This window comes from Manis javanica, chromosome 10, assembly GCF_040802235.1.
Source record: "Manis javanica isolate MJ-LG chromosome 10, MJ_LKY, whole genome shotgun sequence".
Lineage (NCBI taxonomy): Eukaryota > Metazoa > Chordata > Mammalia > Pholidota > Manidae > Manis > Manis javanica.
The window spans coordinates 24,697,879-24,723,410 of record NC_133165.1 but is presented as its reverse complement, the minus strand read 5'-3'; the positions used below and the strand labels follow the sequence as shown (position 1 = coordinate 24,723,410).

At 37.2% G+C, this 25,532-nt stretch overlaps 1 protein-coding gene across 1 annotated transcript; it reads right to left on the bottom strand.

Annotated features, from left to right (window-relative positions):
- Positions 1-1,735: 1,735 nt before the first annotated feature.
- Positions 1,736-25,469, bottom strand: LOC140844014 (lysine-specific demethylase 4D-like). Its single transcript, XM_073214881.1, is given in 4 exon segments — positions 1,736-5,192; positions 16,324-16,382; positions 24,167-24,258; positions 25,121-25,469. A coding segment is annotated over 1 exon segment (1,572 nt). The 5' UTR covers positions 3,881-5,192; positions 16,324-16,382; positions 24,167-24,258; positions 25,121-25,469; the 3' UTR covers positions 1,736-2,308.
- Positions 25,470-25,532: the final 63 nt, after the last annotated feature.

The window sequence follows — 25,532 nt, the reverse complement described above, 5'->3', positions numbered from 1 at the left end:
TGCTCTACCACCACCCCCAGCTCCCAGTCCTTTCAAGATCAATTAGAAATGAGTTTATCTGTACAGCAAAACTGTATATTTTTAATGTATGAAAGTAACTGAATGAAAACACAGGAGTGCAATGAGAGCAATGTTTCCCGGAAATTTGTGTTTTCTTGTCCTACAAAACCCCCAGTTTTTTAATCTTATGCTTCCCAGGGCATCTATCTGCTAGGGAAGAGATTGTGATAATCCTGAACTATATAACAAGGAGAATTTCAGTTTTTAAAATTTTAAATAGGAATTTGAAGCAGGCTATTGTCTTCAGAGAGACTTTTCAGAATTCCCTTATTTCTTTATTTCTCTGCATTGCTGTTTCCACAATTGACTTCAATTGAAGGACCAAAAAAACCTCAATTTCTCATTTACCTGCCACATAAAGAAACTTCCTTGCTCCTGTAAGATCACTGAACATCCAGCTGCCCTCTAGGGCTTCTCCCTCCCAAGTGACTCCAGGCAGCCCCCACTGTGGCTCGGCTATCTCAGGGTCTGGCTTACTCCCCGCTGGCAGGCCTCTCACTCCCATCCCCCACTATGCCTGGAGTCCAGGCCCTCGGCCTCCCCTGTCCACAGAATACAGTCCTGGGCCCTGTTTTATTAGGAGAGACAAAATTGCCCAGATAGGAAGAGAGACATGGGTTTTTGCAGCTCCTCAATCTGAACTTCAAACACACACTTTTTTTTCCCACTATATCTGCCTTCAGTTTTACATGGTGATTCTAATTCCAAAGCCTTGCTGAAAATCTGTGGGGGAGAGCTGGAGAGGAGAGATGGTTTCCTTCTCTGAAATGTTTCCTTCTGTATCCATACTATCATTTTCATATCCAAAGTTGATTCTGAGCTGTCCACTTCAGTGCATTTCAATACTAATCCTTAAGTCTAAGTAACTCTCACTTATATTCCTTAAGATGTTCTTTTACTCCTGCCCCCACCTTGTCCACAGAAGTAAGATGATTGTTTAAATGTGTAAATCACTTCAAGTGCTTTTCTAAGTTTTCAATGCCTTCTCATTTCAAGTTGAAAAAATTCAAATATTTCACATGAACCACAGTGCCTGTATGCCTCAGACCCCACCTCCCTCTCTCTTCCTCTGCCCCAGACACAAGTGAGCTTCCTTTCTATTCCCAAGGAAACAAAACCATCAAGTCCCACATTAGGTCTATTATACTTGCTGTTTCCTTTAAGTGAGAGTCAGCTCTGGACCTTCCTTCTCGCTGACTGGGTCTCTCTGAAAGGCCTCCTGCTCCAGGATGCTTTCCCGGGCCGCCTACAGGCCAGCCATGCCCATTCTGCTCTATCGTCCCAGCCCCTTTACTTCTTCACAGGACATGTTGCCAATTGTTGTTGTCATATTCATTTATTAGTGAACTTGCTTATTGGGATGAATCAATGAATTAACCATGTGAAATATTTAGTGTTGAAAAGGAAGTGGAGACTCAGAGCAAAGACAATGGCACTTGTAGTCTGTGCTTGCTCATCTCTCCTGGCAGCTTGGGCTGCACTGCCCAGCCACGTACAGTTTCCCAGGTGGTTTCCACCAAGTCATCCTTAGATATGGCTGACAAAACAAATCCCCCCTCCCAACCAGCCAGCCAGAACCCAACAAGCATCGCCCCAAATCATTCACCAACATCACACAATATAACCATCCCATAAAATAAGTTTTGTTATAACTATTAAAAAGAGTGCAGAAAAGAATAACCTTCATTCTTAAATTGGCTGAATGGACGATATCAGAAATAAAATCAGATTTTAACATTTTGGTTACCTTTAATGTATTTTTGAAAAAAATACTGGTGATACATTTTAAAGGCACCAATGACTCAGAAACATTATTTTCTGAACCTCTACAGACCAAACTGGTCAAAAGGGCCTAGTCTTCTAAAAAAGTGGGGAGAAGAGGGAAAGAGGGAAGGGAAGAGACCAGAGGGGAACCAAAGTCCAGGATTCATCCAAATCGCATCAGCACCCAGAGCTGGCCGAGAGAATGGAGGTTTAGGTGCAGATCAGACTTTGGCAATGTCTGTGGGGCCTCATTTGCAGAGACAAGCATCCAGTGGATGAAACCTCGTTGGCAACAGGGAAATCATCAGTGTTGAAAGAGGTAATGGTGTCTGGGAGGAAGAATAAGCTGTATGTCATAAATAATGTGGACTAAGCAGGTCCCATGGCAGCACCGCACATTGTGAAGGTTCTGAGGTGTACACGTGCCCAGTCTTAGGGAGCCTCCACGCGTCAGAGTAGCGGGCTACCAAAACATCCCCTGGGCTCAGGGTGCAGGGACACAGCAGCACCCAGAAGCCTTAGCAGAATGCGGGGACACAGGGCTTGGCGGTGCAGCGTTGTCCAGTGAGGGTCCGTCCAAAGACAGGGCCTGAGCACCGGGATCCTGAGCTGCACATGCTGTGCTCAGCAAGAGGCGCTTCTTGGCTGGGACCTGGTCAGTCAGCTCCTGAGTCCCCTGCTCCTGAGGACGACGGCCAGGACCCCGACTGCCAGTTGGGTGGAGACCCAGGTCGGATGGGCCCGAGGTTGTCAGCAGGGCTGAGCTGTGCTCCGGGGGCCAACAAGTGGCATCCCTGCCCTGAGCTGCAGAGGGAGGATCAGAGGCCCACACGTGGCGCCGAGACGCGGGCAGCCTAGGGGCGCGGCGGTGGCCCCCTCGCCCCGCGGCCACCTGCCTGGCAGGGCTCAGTGAGCGACGGGGCGGCAGATCCCGGAGGCCCAGCGCGGCTCTCCCGGTCGCCCGCAACTCCTTTCAGGTGCCTGGCTCCTGGCTGCCCGCGGCCGCGGGTGCCACGTGGTTCACCGCCGCCCGGTCCTGCCCGTGCTTCCAGAGCTCATAGCGCTCGGGCTGCAGGGTGCGCACAAAGACATCCATGGAAAAGCTGACCCTGGCCTCCCCGCAGCTGCACTGAGAGGCCGCTTTGCCATAATTGATCCAGCGCGGCATGGCGAAGTTGATGGCCTCCACGCAGTTGAAGCCGTGGTTGAAGCCAGCGTGGTAGCCGTAGGGAAATGTGACTATGAACTCGCCAGCCTCCTGCGTGACCCGACTGAAGGGGATCCTGTTGTTCCTGAGGACAGTGGGTGACATGAGGGCCACCTTGTGCCGCAGGAAGGCCCTGCAGCTGTGGGCACTGGCTGGGAAGAGCTCCTTAGCCAGGCGTTCCAGGCGCCAGCCATGCTCTGGGGGCACCACGTACCACGTTTTGGGCTCCCCGAAGTGCACATAGTTGATACTGTACAAGTCCATGTCCTCTGTATGCCATGCGAATGTGGTCTTCCACATGCCGAAGTACAGGTAGGGTGTGTTGACGCCTTCAATGACCACCCCACACTCCTGCTCCAGCAGGTCCTGAATGGTACCCAGGTGTCTGAGGTTCCACTGCTTAGTATTTGCATCAAATAAGGAGCCGTTGACGTCAGCGCCATAGATCGGTGAACTGTAGAGCCGGGTTTTCCAGAATTTTTGCTCCAAATCATCAAAATCCCAGTGTGGTGGTGCCTGATATTTAGCACTGTGTGCCAGGTGGCAATACTCCCTGACTGTCATGGCCTTCTTCTTCTTAGAGTATTGAGTGAACACACCAGCCCTGCCAGAGACAGCCTGCTGGAGGGGAGTGGGGATTAGGATGTCACTGATGTCATCGTATGTCTTCCTGGCTTCCCACCCCTTGGGGGGGATTATCTTGGCCACACCTGCTCGGTGTGCACCTTGAGATTCCATATAAATAATATATTTCTCAAAATCATTAAACTCTTCTTCAGTTGGGTAGAAGGTCATGATTCTACAACTTGGGTTCTGGGTACAGTTTGCCTGAGACTTCATAGCCTCCATAATAACAACAAACTCTCAAGTCTTCAGGTATGGTCTGGATAGGTGAGGATGGTGGAAAATGCTATTATTCCAAAATTAGTTTGAGTGTCTTTGAGTCAGCAGGAACTACCCGTGGACTTTTATGCAAATGAGATGATAGTTTTTGGGCTTGCTGATTCACCAGTTACCCTCATGTTCTCATTTCCTTTTTACCCAGGATAAACTTAATTACCCATGCTTATAATCACTCTTTTGTCCCTCCATCCAGTCATTAGTACCTTTGTTTCTCTCTCCCTGAAATACACTGCCTGGAAAAACCCTAACCCTGCTGGAAGCTTACTATTTAAATGCTCCTTCTCTCCGGGAAATAATTCTGTCTTTGGTCCTTGGGAATTGCCAATAGTTATGCAAAGTATGGGGATAAATACCACAAAGTTATATAGTATGAGTTAAGGACTTGATACACCTGTAAGAACATGTCAAAACAAGGGACACAGTCTTCCCATTTCTTCAGAATTCCACAGAAAGGTATCCCTTTTTCGGGAGGGATCCTGGGTGTGTCTTGGGTGTTGTTCTAAGGGAGGGGCCCATTCCCCCATTGCTCTTCCTTCATATAGGGCTTTGATGATAGAGACTTTATCAGGAAAGGGACATACAGACTTGGGAAATCAAATAGCCTAGAAGTCATGCCAACCATATACAGGAGCTGTCTGGGAAGGCCAGCAGGCCTCTGCTTTAGCGGGGGGGGGGGGGAACCTCAAGTTCCTTTGGATAGTTGAGGTCTCCAGCCATGAGAAGGAAGCCACTGTTACCATAGGAATCTGAACTTGAGCATTTTCCATCCAGCTGGGGAAATATCTAGGGCCATTTTTGGACAATGCTGCTCCTTTATAATAACCTACCCCCAAACTCTGAGTGTTCATTAAATATATCTGGAACAGGAAGAGGGAGATGTTGTTCTTTAGAGTCTAAATAAATTGCATTTTTCATACTCCCTAAGAATGAGCCACACTGTCATCAACTACCCCCCAATTTATTGCAATAAGTCCTATAAAGCCCTGCAGATAGTTTCACCAGCTGTGACCCTCCATCCGTCCTCTGATGTTCAAGTTGGAAAAGGAGAAGTGTACATTGATCCTCCTTATCCCACTTTTTGCAGATTCTTTGGTGCATGAGGGTCCAGCTTAGGCAGAGGTCACTTACTGCTCACTTCAAGGGTCCCTGCCATAAGTATTCATGTCTGCAGCAAACATTGGTTTGACGCACTCTTACAAAAGCCACCAGCAGGAGTCACAGAGAGCAAGTCCTTCCTTTGCTATTTTTGCCCCAAACTCTAGAAAGGAAGAAGGGATTATATTTACTCAAAGAAGCCAAAGTGACAACCCCCCCACCCTGGGGCCAGTAGGAGTAGAGGAATGGGCCCCAGCCCCAGCTTCCTTTTATCTGAATGGACCTCCAATAAGGAAAGACAGGAGGTATAGGGGGTGTTACTATTTTACACTGTGGCAGGCAAGCTGATCTTTTGAAGTCTTATTGGGGAGACTGCAGCGTGAGGAAGATTAAATGCCTGGACCTATAAAGGGAATGGGGTTCCCTCCACCTGGGAGCTCCCCCTCACCCCATTTCCTTGGCCTGACTTTCATCTCCCCATGGCTCTGTGCAGACCCCAGTACCAATGGTGTTTTGTGCCCTGACAGCGGTGCTATCTTTACTCTACTACTTTCCCTCCCACCCTGGCAGCTTTCCCAGGGAAATCTTTCCATTCCTAAGAAGTCCCTGAAATTTGTATTATCTTCAGACCCCACAAAACCTGGATCTGCTCTTGGTTTCTGACAAATGTGCAGAGAATTTGTCCAGAACCAGTAACTCACAAATTCCCAATAATTTGGTAAGGTGACTCCAAGTGGATTCATAATCTCTAGGTAAAGTCTCCTCTGATTTCATACACCAACTTATGATAGGAGTAGGCATGCTTCTCCTCTTAACAGGTGTGTCTTTTATTCCTAGGTCTCTCATTCCTTTGGGGCTGCTTTCTGGGGCAAGGGACAGGCTTGCTCTCTCTGGTGAATCCCAAGCTAGGCCTTGGCTGCTGTGCACCAGGATCACCTTGTGATAGTATCATGTCATAGGCTCCCTACTCACCCTTATTTTATGATCTTAAAATTCTTCTATAATGATATTTTATAAATGCTTTAAATATTTCTTGGGAACAGATACTCAAATTTTCCATTCTATTTGAAAACTTGCTCTAAAGAAATGGGAAGAATGAACAATTTAGAAGGACAGCTAAATATCAAAAGCTTAAATACCATGTTAAGGGCCTTTCCCTTAAGAAATAATAAATGCTGACTATGAGTATTACACAAGACCTCATTTCTTATTGAAATATTGAATATACAATTGAAATAATCTTTGAGTTGAGTACTTTGTATTTGTTTTAGAAACTAAATTATTTCCACTGTGCATTTCTAAGAACTCTAGGAAGAATGAGGCAGGGCTATCATATCTATTATAGGTGTGTGTGTATGCATGTGTGTATATATATATAGCTATTGAACAAAAGATAATCTTTTATGTTATAATATAAATATATATAATAACTAGTATATATAACATGTAAATATATATTATATATACTAATATAACTGCACTCAAAACAAAACTGCTCAGAATTTGCCATGTACAGACAGTAATCCTTCAGTATTCCAGCCAAATGCATCACTTCTCTATGATCTCAGCTGCTTGCTGTAACCATGAGACTGCCTGCTTGCTTCTTTCAAGCTGGGCTACAGGTACTGGTTGAGAATAAATAAATACATTTTCACTTCAGGTATACATTATATCCTTATCCATGGTACAGTAACACAGAAATTCTTTATCTAAGGAAACTTGACAGTTCTTACAATGGAGGAAAGATATTGTCTTATCAGAATGATTAAAAAATAATACCTGGTCTCTTAAACTTAATGGATCTCTGGAAATTACAAAGTCTTTCCTCTGTGTCTTTTAAAAATAATTCCTCTGACCTTTCCTTGTGTGTATGTGTGTGTGTGGGTGTATGTGTATGTGTGTGGGGTGTGTGTGTGTGTGTGTGGAGTGTACATGTGTGTGTGTGTGTGTGTGTGTGTTTTCAGCTAGAGAAGGTGAGGAGCGAAATGAATGAATTTAAAAGTCCCTTTCACTATAGCCAGTGTCCAGATTGCACACCAATTTCAGGATAGCAGGAAAGCCTTTTCGTCTTTCATGCTGCATACATATTTCAAATTTATTATCTCAAATGGGGATTGTTTGACAAAATGCCTCAGGCATTGGCCACTGTTTCTGCTGACAATATCTAAATTGTGTTCCAAAACTTTCTTCTCGAGGTAGAAAATCTACCTAACCACTGATTGAAAATAATTTATAGCCATAATATTTGATGACTGAATAAATTCTATTTTATTAAGGCAAATGGCTCAATTTCCCCCTCTTATTGGACAGTTATTTTGTTTTTACTTTTCCACAACTATTACTAATCACTTATATTTATTCTGTATTTCAGTACCTAAAACAGTATATACAGTAAAATATTGGTTGAATGAATGAAATGCCTTAGACTGGTTATTAGGAATGGAATTACTGCATTTTAGTATTTAAATATTTTAAGATCCTAACACATATTGCCAAAACTATTCAGAAAGAATATGTCATTTCATATTCTCACCACTGAGTAACTTAACTTAGGGAAAAAAAAAAGATTTGCTAATTTGGTAAGTGAAAAAGTATACCTCAAGTTTTAATTTACCTTTTTTGGATTACCATGAAGGATGCTATTTTTTCTTTCATGATTATCAGCCATTGCATTTCATCATATGTATTGGTTCATATCTTTTACCCATTTTTCTCTAATAGGGTTCTAGTGCTTTTTTTTCTCATCTACTTATACTAACATCTTACATATTACTTATATGCATATTGCTCATATGAATATTTTACTATTAAAATAAGCCCTTTGTTATATATGCACATAAGTTTTTCCCAGTTTGCCATTTAGTTTAAAACTTCAATTCTATTAGATTTAAAATGTTTTTGACATACATTTCAATGTCTTATGGTACTGTTTATCTTTTCGTTTGTAATGTCTTTTATATTCAGTAAGTTACTTCCCTGTCCAGAGGCAGATAAGTATTACCTCATGGTTTTTTCTTTATTATACATTAATTTTACCTTTAATTCTGATTTTAATTATACCTTTCGTTCTAACTGGTTTATTTTATTAATTTGTTTTGTCTTGTGTGTATGATGTGAGGAATAAGGAAGATGAAACTGGTCCACAGGCCTCTATACATGACCTGTGTGCTGTGTATTTTCTCTGTTTGTAGAAGCTTTTCACTGTCCCAGTGTTCTTAAATTTTTTCAATCTCAAAATTCAGGTGCTTTGGTTTTAAGACATTTTTTAAATTACTTCTTTGATGACTTCCTCTACATTTTTCCTATGCACATTAACTCCTGTTATTTGGAGATTGGACCTTAATTTTTGTGTCTTTTTTTCTCCCACTTTTCTATCCCTTTATCACTATGCTCTCTCTTTTGAAAAATCCCCTCATCTTTACCTCCCCAAACTCCTTCAATTGTGTCTTTTTCATTCCGCCTATCAAAATTTTAATTTCCAACAGGTTATTTCTGATCCATTACCTTTTTTGTGTGCAGATGTACCTTCCCCCACCCTTTTTTCCCTCAGTCTTATTGTCCTGTTCTTGTTTCACAGGTGCACTTCATCAGTCTCTCTGAAAATACTAAAATGTCAATGGCTTTGAAGTGTTTTTTTCCCCCTGCATGGTCTGTTTCTTTGAAATTTCTTTTTACATTTTTTTTTCATTTTGTTTTCTATCTTTCAGATGTAACGCTTTCCTCAAATGTCTGATGATCCTTAGTAGTTGGTTCATATATGAGTATAGCACAGAAAAATGCTGATTCAAAACTGGATGTATGGATAGGTTTGGTGATTATGCTTCCCTGAATGGATCCAGCTGGGCTGTGTCCTGGGTGAAACTCTGACACTGGCATCTCTAAGAGCTGGTCATATGCAACAGTGAAGGCTCTTCCAATCTTCTTCCTGGAAGGGACAGGCCTGGCTCCCCCACCACATGGAAGAAGATCCTGAAATTTCCAATATCCAACTTGGGAAGCTCACCAAATCAATTTGTTTTCCTGATGACAACCACACTGCCGATGGTTCCTGGAAGTTCTCAGTTCAGGGACTACCTTTTCCACTTGCTCTAGGAAATGAAGCTTGGTTTTCCATCAAGATGAGAGAGGAGCAGTTTATCCTGCTGCTAGAGAATGTGAGGGAGTCTGAGGCTCCCACTGCTTCTCAGACTTTCAGCAAATCTTCCTTAGCCTCCTTCCACATCCAGAGGAAGCCAGTGCAATGAAACCTAAGCCTTTGGATTCTGTGGCACAGTTGTGTTCCTTCTTTGCTTTTCTCACTGCCAGTTTAAGATTCAACTTTCTAGGGTTTGATAAATCAGTTTCTATTTGTCCATCTGTTTTCAAAATTTACTACTATCTTATTTCCTTTACCATATGCTCTCTTTGTAACTTACTTCTTAAAACAAAAATCCTAGTACTGTCACTTCAGTGGAGTTTGGAGGGAGCAAAGTAAATGACTGTGTCACCATCTTTTTCTCTTTGTTTTCCCAAATGTATCTCTCAAAAGCTCCTTCCACAAACCCTTGGCTGCAAATACTCTAGCCATTTTCTCTGACTCAGTGCTCTTTCTCCCTCACTTCTCTTTTCTAAGTTATAACCCCTGCCTTCCTGATATAGGTCCTACCTGATTGACCCCTCCCTACAAATCCTAGACCTTGGTGAGGATTCTGTCTTCCATATTCCATGAGTACTATTTGCTTGGACCATTTATTTGGTGCTTAATACAAATTGCTGAGGTGGGAGCTCTCCAGAATATTCCTTTCACCTCTAATGGGCACTTATCTAAAGTAATAAATTCCTTCCATGAGATGTGCTTGCTTTTTCTCTCTAAGATATTTTCATGCTTCTGCCTCACAAGCTTCAACATTCCCTTCTTGATAAGCTACATGGAAAAGTTAAGATAAAAAGGTGACTTTTTCTGTGTACTTTGCCTCAAAGTCCAATCTTTGGTGTAGATTTCCTATTTAGGAACATCCAGGAATGTAGATATAAAGACTCATGGCAGGAAGTGTCAGGCATGAACAGCATAGACTAAATTGTAACATAGTTGGAAGAGCACAGATTAAATCATGACAAAGATTGGAACTTGACCTTTATTTTTACTTGCTGGGAGGACATGTCCTTTAAATAAGCAACTTAAATGTCACATTATGACTTCATTGTGATAAAAAGTATAAGTTGAGCATGATAATATTAACCTCATTAGTCTTCTCTATTTGCTTTCCTCTGTTACAGGGACACTTAGCAGTCACAGTGGTATCTGGAGTAGGGAGCAGCAGGAGCCAGAAGCCTTCTTGAGCCCCTTATCACCAAGACACAGCCACGCTATTGAGTTTTGAGGCAACATCTATGCTTCTTTGAATTGTCAATACATTTTGAAGACATTGGTTGAGTAGCACATAAGCCTCATTCTTGGATTCTCCAAGAGATTAAATTACTTTAATGCTTAAAAAAAAACACTTCTTTGCATTAAAGTAGTGGATTCTATAGTATGCAACTAAAGAATCCTGACCAATACACTGTCTCCCTCATTCCCATTCCTAAATCACTCTTACATATTTTAGCTGTTTCTTTTGTTTTTCTAGTATTCGTAGACTTCTCAGTTTTAGAGATTGTGGACACTCATACCACAAAAGGCATGGGTTAAGTTCTCTTATGTTTCATCCTAACACAGAGATTTCCCCTGCCCTAGCCTGTCATATAGATACAAAACTTTTTGGTTAAATCAAGTCTTTATTTTTACCATGTAAAATTAGTCTCAGCTGAATCATGTAGTGAGCTATGATTACCCTGCTTTGCATGTACAAAATTTTATCTATCCTATAGTTAATAATTTTCTTAATATGTCATTTGCTTGGCTTAATACACATTAACTCATTCCCAAATTCATTTCCACTAGTGTACACCTCTTCTAACTACTTAAACCACACCAGGTACTAAATCAGATTTCTCTTTTAAAAATATTCTGCCTGGAGTTCCATATGCTTTCTTAAACCTGGATTGGCTAATCTTTAGACTGTTGCAGAGCCTGCATCGTGGGGTTTGTTAACCATAATCCTGGGGATTCCCTTTCCCTCAATATTATGTTAGACCCCTTGATTTCACCCATCTCTCTTCTTTCCTAGTTTATGCCCTTGTGTCAGTGAGCATATCCACCAGAAGCATCTTTGGAAGCTTCATTAGAGATTATGAAGTAGCTCACAGAATCTCCAGGAGGACGGGGGAATGGGGTTTGGAGACTGCATCCAAAAACAATATCCAAATTATCCAACAGTCTATATTAAGGTATTCCTGTACCTCCTGTGGTCAAAGGCACCAAAGACCTTGACCAAGGGACACTACCTACTGGAACTTATGCCACTAGTGCCTCTGAAAGTCCAGTCTCTCACCACCCTCTCCAGGAACAGATCCTGTACAAAATCTATTCCTTCACATTTCCTCAAATTGAGGTCTCCATAAAAGTGTCTGACTGGAGGAGCCCAGGTCATATGCCTACATATTTGCTGCAGTAGAAGCTGAAAAATTGAGTTCTGGCTTCAACCTTGTCAAGGCAAGGGTCATAATGTGGGAATTTCCCAATATAAAAAGGAAATTCAGAGTTATTGACTAGTCACAAATATAACCACTGTCTAGCAAGGTTTGCATGTCTGAAGTGTCTTTGTTCTAATTTTACACTTTTCTTTTGGGATTCTGATGACATTGTTTCACTGAATTCTAGCTTCTCGACATCCAAAACCAATTTGTTTTCTGATCCTTTTTTTGCAACCCAACTTTTACTCTCTACATACCTTTAAGATGTTCTTTTGCTCTTTATTTTCTCAGATTCAATCAAGATGATTGGTCTTATTTGTCAACAATTGTTCTAGAACTTCTGATGTAGAAACTCATGTCCTTCATGGCTGAGAAATTTTCTTAAATAATTTCTTTGTATATTCCTTTCCACTATTTTCAGTTCTTGCTCTGTGGAAATACATTTGGATATTAAAGCTCTTGGACTGATCTTCTAATGTTATCTTTGCTCTATTTTCCATCTTTTTGTTCATTATATTTTATTTTCCAAGCTTTCTAGCAGTTAATTTCCAGAAATTCTTTTGTTCTCTGGATATTCCTTTTATTATAGATTACTGATATTTTTCCATGGCTGCAGCTTTTCTTTTCTCCCTCTAGAAGTGTAAATTTTAGGGATTTTTTTAAAGATTAATTTGTGCTCTATGTTGTGTCTGTTTCCTCTGAATCCACCCTTCCAGGACATTTGGTTTCTTTTATGTTAAATGTTTTCCTCATATGTTTAGTTATTCTTGGTGTATGTTTAAGAGTCAAGCATTATAGAGTTGCGTTTCTTAGGTAAGACTGGTAGGCTTCATGGAGAGTGCTCTGATAGGGATCCAGTCATTTCTTTTGTGGCTGGGGGCAACTGTCAGTATCTAGAGGTAAGAGTATAATAAAAGACTTTAAATTTATGCACCTGTCTCATTTGAAATTAGGGCCTAGGAATTCATGCTGTCTTAATTTTTTTGTTCTTCAGATACATTAAAAATAGAGAAAATAGAATATATAGCAAAAACCTGTATTCCAACCAGCCCAGAATTAACATCTTTATATTGCCATGTTTGCTTCAAATGGTTTTTAAAAATAGCTTTATTGAAATGTAACTTATACAAGAAAAATATCACCCACTTTAACTGTACAATTCAGTAATTTTTGGTATATTTACAGAGCCATGCAATCATCACCATTACCTAATTTTAGAGCACTTTCATCATTCCAAAAAGCAACCTCATGCCATTTGTAGTCACAGCCCATTTCCATCCTCAGCTGCAGACAACCATTAATCTACTTTGTCTTGATTTGCCTATTCTGGATAGTTCATATAAAAGGGATCATATGACATACAGTGTTTTGTGTCCAGTTTATTTCACTCAGCATGTTTTGGAGTTCATCCATATTATAGCATATATCAGTATTTTGTTTCTTTTTGTGGTTGAATAATTTTTCATTTTTATGAATAGATCACATTTTATTTATGTACTCATCAGCTGATAACATTTGGGTTGTTTTAATCTTTTGGCTATTATGAATGATGCTGTTATGAACATTCATGTACAAATTTCTAAGTGGACATTTATTTTTCCTGTGTAGATACCTAGGAATGGAATTGTGTTATATAGCAGCCCTATGTTTAATGTTTTGAGAAACTGTTATGCATTTTCCCAAAGTGCCTGCAACATTTTAAATTTCCATCTGCAAATATATATGAGGGTTCCAATTTCTCAATGTCCTCGTGAACACTTGTCTTTTTGTCTTTTTTTAATAGCACTTCTAGTCAGCATGAAATCTTATCTCATGGTTTTGATTTGCATTTCCTTAATGACTAATGATACTGAGCATTTTTCCCTATGTTGATTGGCCATATATATTTTTTGAAGAAATTTCTATTCCAATACTTTGCTCATTTTTTTGAGTTATTTGTCTTTTTGAGTTACAAGAAGTCTTTATATGTCCTGGTTACAAGTCCTTTGTTGAACATATGATTTGCAAATATTTTCTCTCAGTCTATGGGTAATCTTTTCACTTTCTTATGTCTTTGGAAGTGCACAAGTTTTAAATTTTGATGAAGTCCAATTTATCAGTTTTCTTTATTGCTTGTGCTCTTGGTGTTTTATCTAAGAAATTATTGCCTAGCTCAAGGTCATGCAGATAATACTCCTCTGTTTTCTTCTAAGAGTTTTCTCATTTTAGCTTACATTTGGGTCCATAACCAATTTTAGCTTCATTTTTGTGAATGGCATGAGGTAGAGATCCAAATTCATTTTTCTGTAGGTAGATATTGATCATTTCAGCAGCATTTGTTGAAAAGACTATACTTTCACTGTTGTCTTGAAACCTTTGTTAAAATCAATTGACCACAAATATAAGGGTTTATTTCAGACTCTTAATTCTATTCCATTCAACTACATAGCTGTCCTTATACCAGTGTCTTATTATAGCTTTGTATAGTTTTGTATATTAAAGTTTTGAAATGGAGAAGTGTGAGTCATCCACATTTTAAAATTCTTTTCAAGAGTGTTATGGTTATTCTGGGTCCTTTATGTTTACTTATCAATTTTAAGATCAGCTTTTAATTTCTGGAGGTTAGGGGTGGGGAGTCACAGGAATCCATAGATCAATTTGGTGAGTATTGCCATCTTAACAATACTAAGTCTTCTGATCCATGAATGTGGAATGCTTTTCCATTTATTTAGCTCTTTAACAATGTTTTAATTTCTACAGTAGAAGTGTTGTACTTTTTTATTCCTAAACATTTATTCTTTTTGATGCTATTGTGAATGGAATTAACCTTGCAGAATTTTCATTGTGTATGGAAAGCAATTGGTTTTTGAATAATGATCTTGTATCCTGCAACCTTTCTGAACTTGTTTATTAGTTCTAGTATTTTTTTCGTGGTTCCTTAAGATTTTTCTCTACATAAAATCATTTCATATATCAATATACTTTTATCCTTCCTAATTTGGATGCCCTTTATTTCTTTTCATTGCCTAACAGCCCTGAGTAGAAGCTCCAGTGTAATGCTTAATAGAACTAGTGAGAATAGACATCTGGAAGGGTCTTGTCCCTGCAGCAAGTACTTTTAAATAGAAGAAATAAATACTTCAAGAAGTCCCTTTCAGATTCAAACCCCAAATCCTAATTTCTTTCTCCTCCCTAGCATCATGGATTTAGTGTTTTCTGTGGATGTTTTTGTGTGTGCATGTGCATTATATACTAATAGAGTATTGTTTTGTGCATCTTTTTATTTTATATAAATGATTTTATACCAAATACGCTAACACTTGTGCAATTTTTAAATTCAACACTAACAGATTCAAGATGTTTATATATACCTATGTATACCTACATATGTAGTCTGTCATAAGAATATATTTTATTGATGTATTTCTCTATTAGGGAGTATTTGGATTAGTTCCAGTGTTTTCCCATAAACAATGCTGCATTAAAAACCTTTTATATGTGTCCTTGTAATTATATGTGATAATTTTACCTAGGGTAGATCTTCCTAAGCATTATTTTTATGTGGTATAGAAATTATACCACAGTATTTTTAGGTAGTGTAGAAATAATACAAATTATATTTGTATATTGTTATGCAATGTTAAGTTGCTTTACCTAGTGATTTTCCTAATTAACACACTCACTAGCAGAGGAGAGTTTCTTTCTCCACACCCCCAGATGTACTTCATGTCAAATTTTTAGTTGTTGGTGATTTGATTGGCAAAATAATTTATCTCCTTTTATTAATTATTTATTTTAATTATTAATATGTTGCCTGTTTTCTGGTGATGTGCTTTTTCATAGATTTAATGGCCTTTTATGGGTTTCAGTTTTGTAAATTACTAGTTATATACTTCACTCATTTTTTTAGTTAAATTGTTTTTTTTCTGATTTATAAAATTTTCTAAATATTTGGGATACGAATCCACTATCTATTATATTGTAGCAATTAATTTATGGTGTCTTATTTTGAAAAATAAAGCATAATAATTTATTCATCTTTTCAATTGTGATTTGTTCCCTTCCTGTTTAAGTAACCCACTCTTCCATGGAGTCACAAAGATTCATTTTCATTGTTTTCTTTGTTTTACATCTTTATTTGTTTCACCCATTTGGAATTGTATTGTTGGGAGGTAGGGATCTGTATGGTTAGGATTTTTGGTATAAATCTAATTGTCTACCACCATTTAACCCACCGAGTTGGAATACTTCACTTTTATATGCCAACTTCAAATATAAGCATGGATCTTTTTCTAGACTCTCCATTTAAATCCACTAATTTGCCCATTTCTGTGCCAAGACTATAGTTTTAATTATTGTAGCTTCACACTTAGTATTGATACTTGGTAAGGCAAGTCCCCATGTCTTTATTCATATTTAGAATTAGTAGAGCTAAACATCAGTATTCATTTTAGAATAAATTTGTCAAGTTCCATAAAAATCCTGTTGATCTGAATTGAAATTGCATGAAGTTAAAATAAATTTGCGGGTGGACGTAACTCCCATATTGGGCATGCCCACCAATTAACTGGTATATTCCTCCATTTATTCAGATCTTATATTTATTTATAAAGTTTCAAAATTTTACCCATAATGATAATGTATGTTTCTTTAGATATATTCTTGGGAATTTTATAATTTTTGAGTGCTTTGTAAATGGACACTTTTTCTATTAATTTTTATTATTTGTTGATCTTATATCTCTTTCCAAATCTCATACTTACTTCCTATTAGTTTGCTAGCTTGACCATTGATTCAAGGGTTTTCATATAGATGATATTTTCTGAAAAAAATACAAAAATTATTACCTCTTTTCCAGTAGTCATAACTCTTATTCTTTCTCTTTCTTTCTTTTTGTAGCTGGGCAGGAATGACAGTCTTATATAACTAGGTGTAATCTCCAGTAAATTGTTGAATGTTGACTTAGTAGAAATTATACCCTCATTTTGGACTTTAACAAGAGTGGCTCTAAACTTTAACATTAAGTTACATCCTATCATTTATCACCTATGATACACTTTTGAGACTAACAGGGACCTAGGGAAATCAGATATAAATCAGGACTCTACTGACTAATCAAGTAGTTGAAAAACAACGTAGAATATTTGAGCAGTGCAATCTAAAAATTGACCTTATGGGCATATATTGAACTTCTGTACTCCCAAACTGCAGAATCAAATTTTTTTCAAGGACTTCATAAATTTCACAAAATTGGCTATAAAACTGTGGCCTCGGAAGATGACTGGTTAGCCAGAGATGGGTAAGATTCCTCAAGGGAGGAATAACCTAAGACAGGCACAGTCACAGGGGGGCCATCAGGTGAGAAATTGGGGATCAACAGTGGTGAAGCTTAGAACCTCACCCCCCCTGTTTTGAGAGAAATCCTCTGCATCCGTGGATGTTTTAATGCCCTTGTGTAGCTTAGGTTAACACATAGTCTACAGGCACACACCTGATCATCTACAAGTGCTCTCTTAAAACACTAAACTATGTTTTCTACCTTTATCTTGCATCTACCAACCACTTCAGCATTTTATTAAAAATAAAAATAATAATAATAAAGGGAGAAATGTGGGATCCACATATAAATCAAGTATAAAAATCAAACGAATATTCATATTTGACCTGATTGTTTATAATTCATAACGCATGATCAAAACTGAAAGTTTCTGTGATGAATGCCCTTCTACTGTTCACCATGTAAGAACTTATTCACTATGTAAGAATTCGTTCACCATGTAAGAACTTGTTCATTATGCTTCAGAAGATTGGAGACTGATGAGAATTAGGCTGGGGGTGGATTAATGATTGTGCACTGAGCATTGACCCCCCTATACAGAATTTTATTGTTGTTAACAACCATTTGATCAATAAATATGAGAGATGCCCTCTCAAAAAAAAAAAACTGTGGCCATAAAACAAGTTTTAACAAATGTAAGAGGATAGAAAGCAGGTTCTCTGACCATAAAATAAAGTTATAAATTACTTTTAAAAAGATAACTAGAAAAATCCCCATTTTATAAAATTAAAAATGCACTCTAAATAAAACTTTAACAGGAAAGAAGTAAAAATGGAAATTAGGAAATACTTTAAATAAGAGCGAATATTCTATGTTCTGAAACCTGTGAGATGTTGGTAAGCAATAGTAAAAGGGAGATTTGTAGGCTTAAATAAATATCTAAGAAAAGATAGGAGGCTGGAAAATTAAATGAACTAAGCATCTAACTTCTCTAGAAGTTAGAAAAAGAATACAGCAAATAAAGTAGAAGAAAGAAAATAATAAAAATAATACCAGAATTGATGAAATAGAGAGGAGCAAAAGTAAAAGTTGGCTTTTTGAAAAGTCAAAATTGACAAACTTCTGGTGAAAATGGGAAAGACCAGAGATCAAAGTCACACTAATACCAGAAAAGATAAAGCAGTCATCACTACAGATGCTGCACATGTAAACAAAAATTTAGTAAGTATAGTGTGACAAGTTTAAGCTAATATGTGTAAAAATTCAGGGGAAATAAGTAAATTCTTAGAAAAACATAACAGCAAAATTGACAAAAGAAAAAATAGAACACTGAGTATATCTATAACCATCAAGGAAACTGAAGTGCTAGTCAAAACCCTCTAAACAAAGAAAACCTAGACCCAGCAAATTTTACCAAACATTCAAGGAAGAAGTACTTCCAAGCTTAGGCAAATTTTCCCATAGAAGAGAAAGTATTTTCCAACATGTTCTATAATATAAACTTTATTAAAGAAGTCTCAAATAAAGACACTATGAGAAAGGAAAATAATGGGCCAGTCTCACTTAGGAACATAGGTGCAAAAGTCCTAAATAGAATCTGAGTAAACAGATTCCTGCAATATATTCATCATGATCAAGGGTTTATTTCAGGAATGAAAGGTTAGTTGACAGTTAAATAAATTAATGTAATAATACACACAAACAGACTAAAAGAGAATCTCATTAGATGCCAAGACGTGTTTGATAAAATTTATCCATTTAGCAAACTGAAAATTGTGGGGGGAAATTTTAATTGAATAAAATGCACTGACCCAAAACCTTCAGTAAAAACCATACTTAACAATGAAATTTGAAAGCTTTCCCATTAAGATCAGGAAGAAGACAAGGAAGCCTATGATCTCACTGGATGTCCTACCTGACATAAGGCAGCAAGGGGAAAAAAGCAGTGGGAAAAAGACTGGGAAGGAGAGAGAAAGCTATCCTTATTCATAGATATGACTGTCTACATAAAAAATCCCTAAGAGTTACCTTAAATGTACACACTATTATAGGTCAATTATGTCTCAATAAAAAAATTTAAAAAAAATCCCTAAGAGTTATGAGTTAACTATTTTAATTAATAAGAGGGTTTAGCAAGGTCTCTACATTTAAAATACAATATATAAAAAACAATTATACTTACATATACCAGCAACAAACTATTGGACAATCAAATTAAGAAAGAGGCCACTTATTAAAGTATTAAAAATTGAGCAGCACCTAAGGCTAAAGCTAACAAAAATTTACAAGATTTCTATGGAAACAATAAAAATTTACTTAGAAGCAATTAAAGACCTAAATAAATGGAAGACATAACCTGTTAATAGATTTGAAGACTCAGTATTGTAGAACTGTCCATTTCTTCTTAAATTGAGATTCAGTTATCCCAAAAGGAATTTTGTAAAACATGACATTTAAGATTTTATATTTAAGTGCAAAGGGCCAAGAAGAGCCCTGCACTCAGAAGAGAGGGACAAGGCCTCACTTGCTTCGCAGGATTATTCCAAGAGCCTCTATCACACCATGCATAGAACGAATTTCTGATGGGCCTGTGAAAGGCATGACTATAAACCCTTCAAAAGATAGTATCTGACAATACCAATGTAACCTCAAAGTAGGGAAGAATTTCTTAAGAAATACCATGCACTAAGCAAAAAGGAAAAGACTGATAAACTGAATTACCCTAATACTAATGGTTTTGTAGATCAAAATATACCAAAAAGAAAAGCCAAGAAGTGGAAAATATATATGTAGCATAAATAAATGACAGAGAACTGGGGCCCAAAGCATTAAGAACTCATAGAAATCAATCTAAAAAGAAGATAATTCAGTAGAAAGACTTAAACAGATATCCTACAAAAGAAGAAATTCAAGTGAACAATAAACATAAAGTAATTAGCAGTGAAGGAAAAGCAAATTAAGACCTCCATAAGATATCACTATAAACCCACCAGATTACCTAGAATTGAAAAGTTGGACGATATCAAGTGTGGTGAGATGAGATTACAGAACAAGGAGAACTCAACCTGCTGGTGGGATATATAAATGAAACGTATACCCGTGCACCTCTACACATTTACAAAAATGTACATCGTGGCATTATTTGTAATATCACCATACTGGAAACATAATTATTAGAATTATACTGTGTATTTTTTAATTGAGCACTTTATTGTAAAATTAGAAGAACAAATAATATAAATCTAAGAAAAGCTGGTGGAAGGAAAAAGTGACATTAAGATTAGAAATTAATGAATTGGTTAGTATTTGTAAAAGCTTAATGGTAAATAGATCCAAAAAGATAGACCCCTGCAAAAGCAAAGCTAGTCAAGAGGGAAAAAAGCGTATGTGGTAGGAATAAGTGAAAAAGTAGGAATAAGAAAAAAGGTACGGTAACATAATATTTCAGGAAAATACATGATATTAAAAGGAAGCTAAATAATTTTAAAATATTTTAATTGACATCACTGAAAAAAGTAACCACTATGGAATAAACTGGAAATAATTTTTTAAATTAATAAATAATCATTCTTCCTCCCAAGCTGTTGGGCCCAGATGTCCTCACGGGGGTAGCTTGGTGTTGGGAATCAGGGTGCAGAGTATAAACAGCCCAGTATACTGTGTATTTTTACCCAATTAAATTCTGTATAGTATACAACAGCTATATAAAAGCAAAACATAAAAGAAAGCATATGATTCATTTGTATAAAACATTTTGAACATTTTACATGATTCATTTACATAAACATTTTGAACATTTATATAAAGCTCAAAAATTAGAAAGATTATATATCATTTAGAAATGAGTACATAGGCATTTATTGAAATTTATTTGGGAGCTTTACAGTTAATTTTATGAAAGTCCAACATTTTTTTAAAACAATGTGTATTTTGTTTTGGTTGAAGGATTTTATATACATATACAAATGTGACAAATATATATGCAAATATAAATACAGTAAACAAACATATCTATGCACACAATGCATCAATGTTGCTAATTTGTTTAATCTGGGAGAGACTGCCATTAAAAAAAATTCCCACCATTACAGATTTGTCAGTTTTACCTTCTAATTCTTTATTATTGTTTCAGAATTTCCAGACCATGCAATAAGTTACATACATGTTTATGATTTAATGTTTTCCTAGATTTTTCTTTGGTTTGAATTAAGATGCCCCACAAATATCCTTGTTAATGCTACTCAAAGAATACTTCTGATAATTTGCTACACAAACTTTTTTGTTGTTTTTTAGTATTTGCCTGGTATGTCTTTTTCTATCCCTTTATTTTCTATATTTTAGTTCTTTCATTTTAACTTTTTTTAAATATGCTTGCTTTTACTTGTCTTAGTAATAATGGAGTGGCCAGCAAGTGATAGGTAGCTATGCTTGGATTGGGTAAGAGGTGGTTAAATTATAATATTATCTAGTAATCTAGCCTGGACCATCAGCAAATTTCATTTTGAGGCTGTTCCCAGGAAATATCTCTCTGGGTCCCAAAGTATCTTCAATTAAAATCAGGATTTGTTGGTAGAAGGCAAGCTACTTTATTTTTCTATCCTTCTCACTTATCAAAATAGATTAAAGCACCAGCTTTTTATATTAGAAAATTAATCATTTTTAGGTTAAAAATAGAGCAGATGCTATCATTTATACTACTTTAAGTGTAATTTCTAACTTGTGAACATTGAGTTTTTTTCCTCCATTTTCTTACTAAAAGCCTCAAGCAAAATTTTCACATTTTGTGGGCTGGTAACTTTGTAATGAAAGGGTTTACTAGAATTGGAGAAAGTGATTCAATTGGAAGAGGAGGGAAGTGGATTAAATTAGAGTTGTGACTGGATTCAGGGTGGGGCTGACTGAATTAGAATTTTGATGGTATATATAGAACCTAATAATCACATGATTTTCATTTAGATATTCTTTCCTAAGAAGAAATCATCTTTCTGTGTCTTGGCATATTTTCACTGCAAATCTGAATTTCAGACTAGCAGAATGTTAATTATTTTTTTCCTTTAAAATATAAAAGAGATTAAGGCAATAACTTTTTACATAAAAATGTGACTTTCTCCTGTTAGAACTCATTCATTCATTCACTCATTCACTCATTTGAAAATCATTATGGGCACCTATTGGTGCCAGGCACTGTCTCAGATGCTTGGCTTACATCACTGGGCAATACAAAGATTCTTGCATTTGTAGTATTTATATTCTGTATGGGACAGAGAAAGAAAGAATAGAACAAATTTATATAGGATTGAATAAGGATCATACTATACAGGATCATGGATGATATATGCTACAGAAAAAAGAAAAGTAGAACAGGTTAAGAGAGAGAAGGAGTGCAGGAGGTTGGGGACCAAGGTAGAGGATGGCTGAAACTTTAAATAGGGCTGTCATGGTTGGTTGAGCTGATTTGAACAAAGACTTGAGTAAGACAGGTAAGAGTAGTCTTGGCTGAGGAAATGGCTAGTGCAAAGGCCCTAAGACAGGAGCTATGTTCAGACAACACCGAGAGAGGCACAAGCAACACAGGAGGTCAACTAGGTAGGGGAGAGTCTTGTAGGTTAGTGTGAGTCCTTTGACTTTTACTATAAGGGGAATGGGGAGCCAGTGCCTCCCCACTGTCTGACTCCATCCCCTTTTCTCCCAATCCCATTCAATAATATTATTAATTTAAAAGAATTATTGCCAGTTTGATGCTGTAATGTGGTAATTCATTGTTAGTTTACTTTCATTTTCATAATAAGGAGGTTGAGTGTCTTTTATGTTGTCTATTTGGAATTGCTGTTTCTGGATGGCTTCTTTATATTCTTTGCCATTTTTTTACTGGGTTGTATTTATGTGTATTACTATTAGTAATAGTACTAGTAGTAGTAAAGTTTTGTATGTTATAGACATAACACAATTTACCTGCTAACTGAATATTTATCTTTTGACTTAATTTGGGGCATCTTCTGCCATAAAATTAAATTTTTATATAGATAAAAATTTTAAGTTATTTCTCTTATAGTTATTAGGTGTTCTGCCTTGATCAAAAGGTCTTTACAAACCCTAGGTTGTACAAATAGTCTCTTAAATTTCCTTTTTAAATTTTTATAGTTTTGTTTTCTTTTGGATGTTTAATTCAACTGGATATATAGTGTTTGTATAAGCATTGAAGCTGGAATTCCTACATCCTGCCATAGGAATAATCAGTTTTGTAATTACAGCTATTATATAAAACATCCTTTTACATTGATTAAAATAGTAACGTTGTCATATTAAAGGAGCACTTTTTTTGACAGTTGCCTAATGATTTATTCATTCTCTTTTGTGAGGCTTATATTGGAGGCATGTTTAGGCTAAATTTTTTTTTCTTCTTTTTCTTTTTGAAGGAGCATTTTTTAAGGCTAAGATATACTACATAATATCCAAAAGCTGGTAAGAATTATCTGAAAGGGATGGATTCACAGACAATGAAAAATAGGAAATACAGCAGGACGCCAGTTACTAAGGAAGCTAGAGAACTTGGAACCCAGAGAACAAAGGAGAGGGTTTGGGGTCACCACACATGGAAAACTGAGGGTACGGGCAAACTCAAAGGCAGCTTGGTAGATTTGCCTAGGGGAGATAAGTAGTCCTTGTTGAAGAGCTGCTTTTCCCAGAGAAGTCAGAACATCATCGACTCCTGGGAAAGATGGTCAGGAGGGAAAAGTGGGTGGAAGAGGTGTGTAGATTTGAGCGAAGGGGAATGTGGGAAATCATATTATTGCAGAGTGGGAATAAAAAATTAAGAGTATAAGAGGATTAACAGGAGAATTAAGGGCTCAAATAGAATTTTGTATTAATGGAATTAAAATGAAAATTATATAAGATTTTTACCAGCAAAGGCAGCTGAATGAATTTTCAGTTTTTAGTAAACTTAATTTTAGTTTCTTTTTCTAATATTTTCAAAACATTTAAGCCAAAAGTTTTGTAGTTTTCTTATTAATACTTTCAAGTCACTTACATAAACCTTTTACTTAATACTTATTAACACTTTAATTTTCTTATTATTAATACTTTCAGACCATTAAGTCAAAGCTTTAAATTTCACAAACTGATTATATGTTGCTATTAATGAAATTACAGGAGTGGTTATTTAATCATGCTTGGTTATCAAAAAATTAGGTGGTGGGCTAGATGTTAAAGGCCACTGGAACAAAAACCAAGGGTATTTTCTGTGATTGTGTCAGCACCTTGTCATTATTACTCCATTTCTCCACTTCATAGTGCAACAATCATTCATTCATTCAACAAATACTTACTCAGCACCTATTATGTGCCATGCACTGTTCTATTTGCAGAGGATAAACAGGTGAACAAGAGACAAGGATCCTGTTTTCCTGGAACTTATGTTCTAATACAGGAAGATAGACAATAATAATAAAATAATATTAATAATAATAACAGCTAACATTTAGCAAGTATCATTTGTTGAGACAGTTTTAAGCACTTTATAAGTATTCATTTAATTTTTACATCATTCTAAGGGAGAGACTAGAATTATCGTCATTCTGTACATGAGGAAACTGAGGGCACAGAAAAGGAAAATAACCTGTCTAAGGTCACAGAGCTAGCAGAGGGCAGAGCTGGAATTTCAAACCAAGAGAGTCAGGGTGTAGAGCTCTTTCTCTTAATGACTTTGCTATGCTTCCTCTCAGACAAGAAAAATGGCAGTAAATAATGAACAGAGTAAGTTCAGGATTGTTTAGTACTATGAAAAAATAATAAAGGGTGATGCAATGGTATTTTTGTGTTGGAGGTGAAAATGTAGATATGAGGGAAAACCTCATGGAGGAGACATCTGAGCTGAGACCTGAAGGATGGTGATCTGTTATCGTCGGACACAGGCAGCAGAGCAAAGACACCACAGTGGAATCTTTCCTTGTTTGTGAAACAGAAATGCCCAGCTGGCTGTATGTAAGAGTGATTGGAAGTGAAGTCAGAGATAGTCAGGAACAAGAGCGCATGGGGCCTCTGGTCACATTAAGGAATTTGATTTTTAATTCTAAAATCAGTAGATTTTTATGCAGAGAAGCAACATTACCTGATTCATAACTTTGAAAGATCAGTCTCACTGCTATATTGACTTTAGGACTAAAGTGGAAGCGGGAATACCTCCCCTCCCACTAGAACTTAGGCTTCTTTGAAAAACTTTTTAACCAACAATACAAATACAACCTTTGCTTTGAAGACTAATATTTTTGCGGGAATGGTACCTTTATAAAGATCGCGGTTGCCCCCGTATATATTTGTTCTTCAAATCCAATTAAATGAAATACCAGTTATTCAGCCCAACTCTCTAGGCTCGCTGGGTCTAGCTCAGCAGAAACGAAGCAGGAGCCAGTGGATCTATCAGTTGGGTGCAATCCTTTTCTACGCTCTCTGTCGCTGGTCGGGGATGTGGACGCTCTCTGTCGCTGGTCGGGGATGTGGACGCTCTCTGTCGCTAGCCGGAGATGTGGAGTCGGCTAACTGGAGCTTTCTGTCCACGAAAGGGTCTAGGAGGGGATCGGAGAAAGAAAAGACGGAAGAGACCTCTAGGTACACAACCGCACTCAGAGCCTTCTCTAAAGCACTGGTTTCAAACGCCCGGCCTCTGAATGCCTAGGCTCGGCCCCCCGCGTCGTC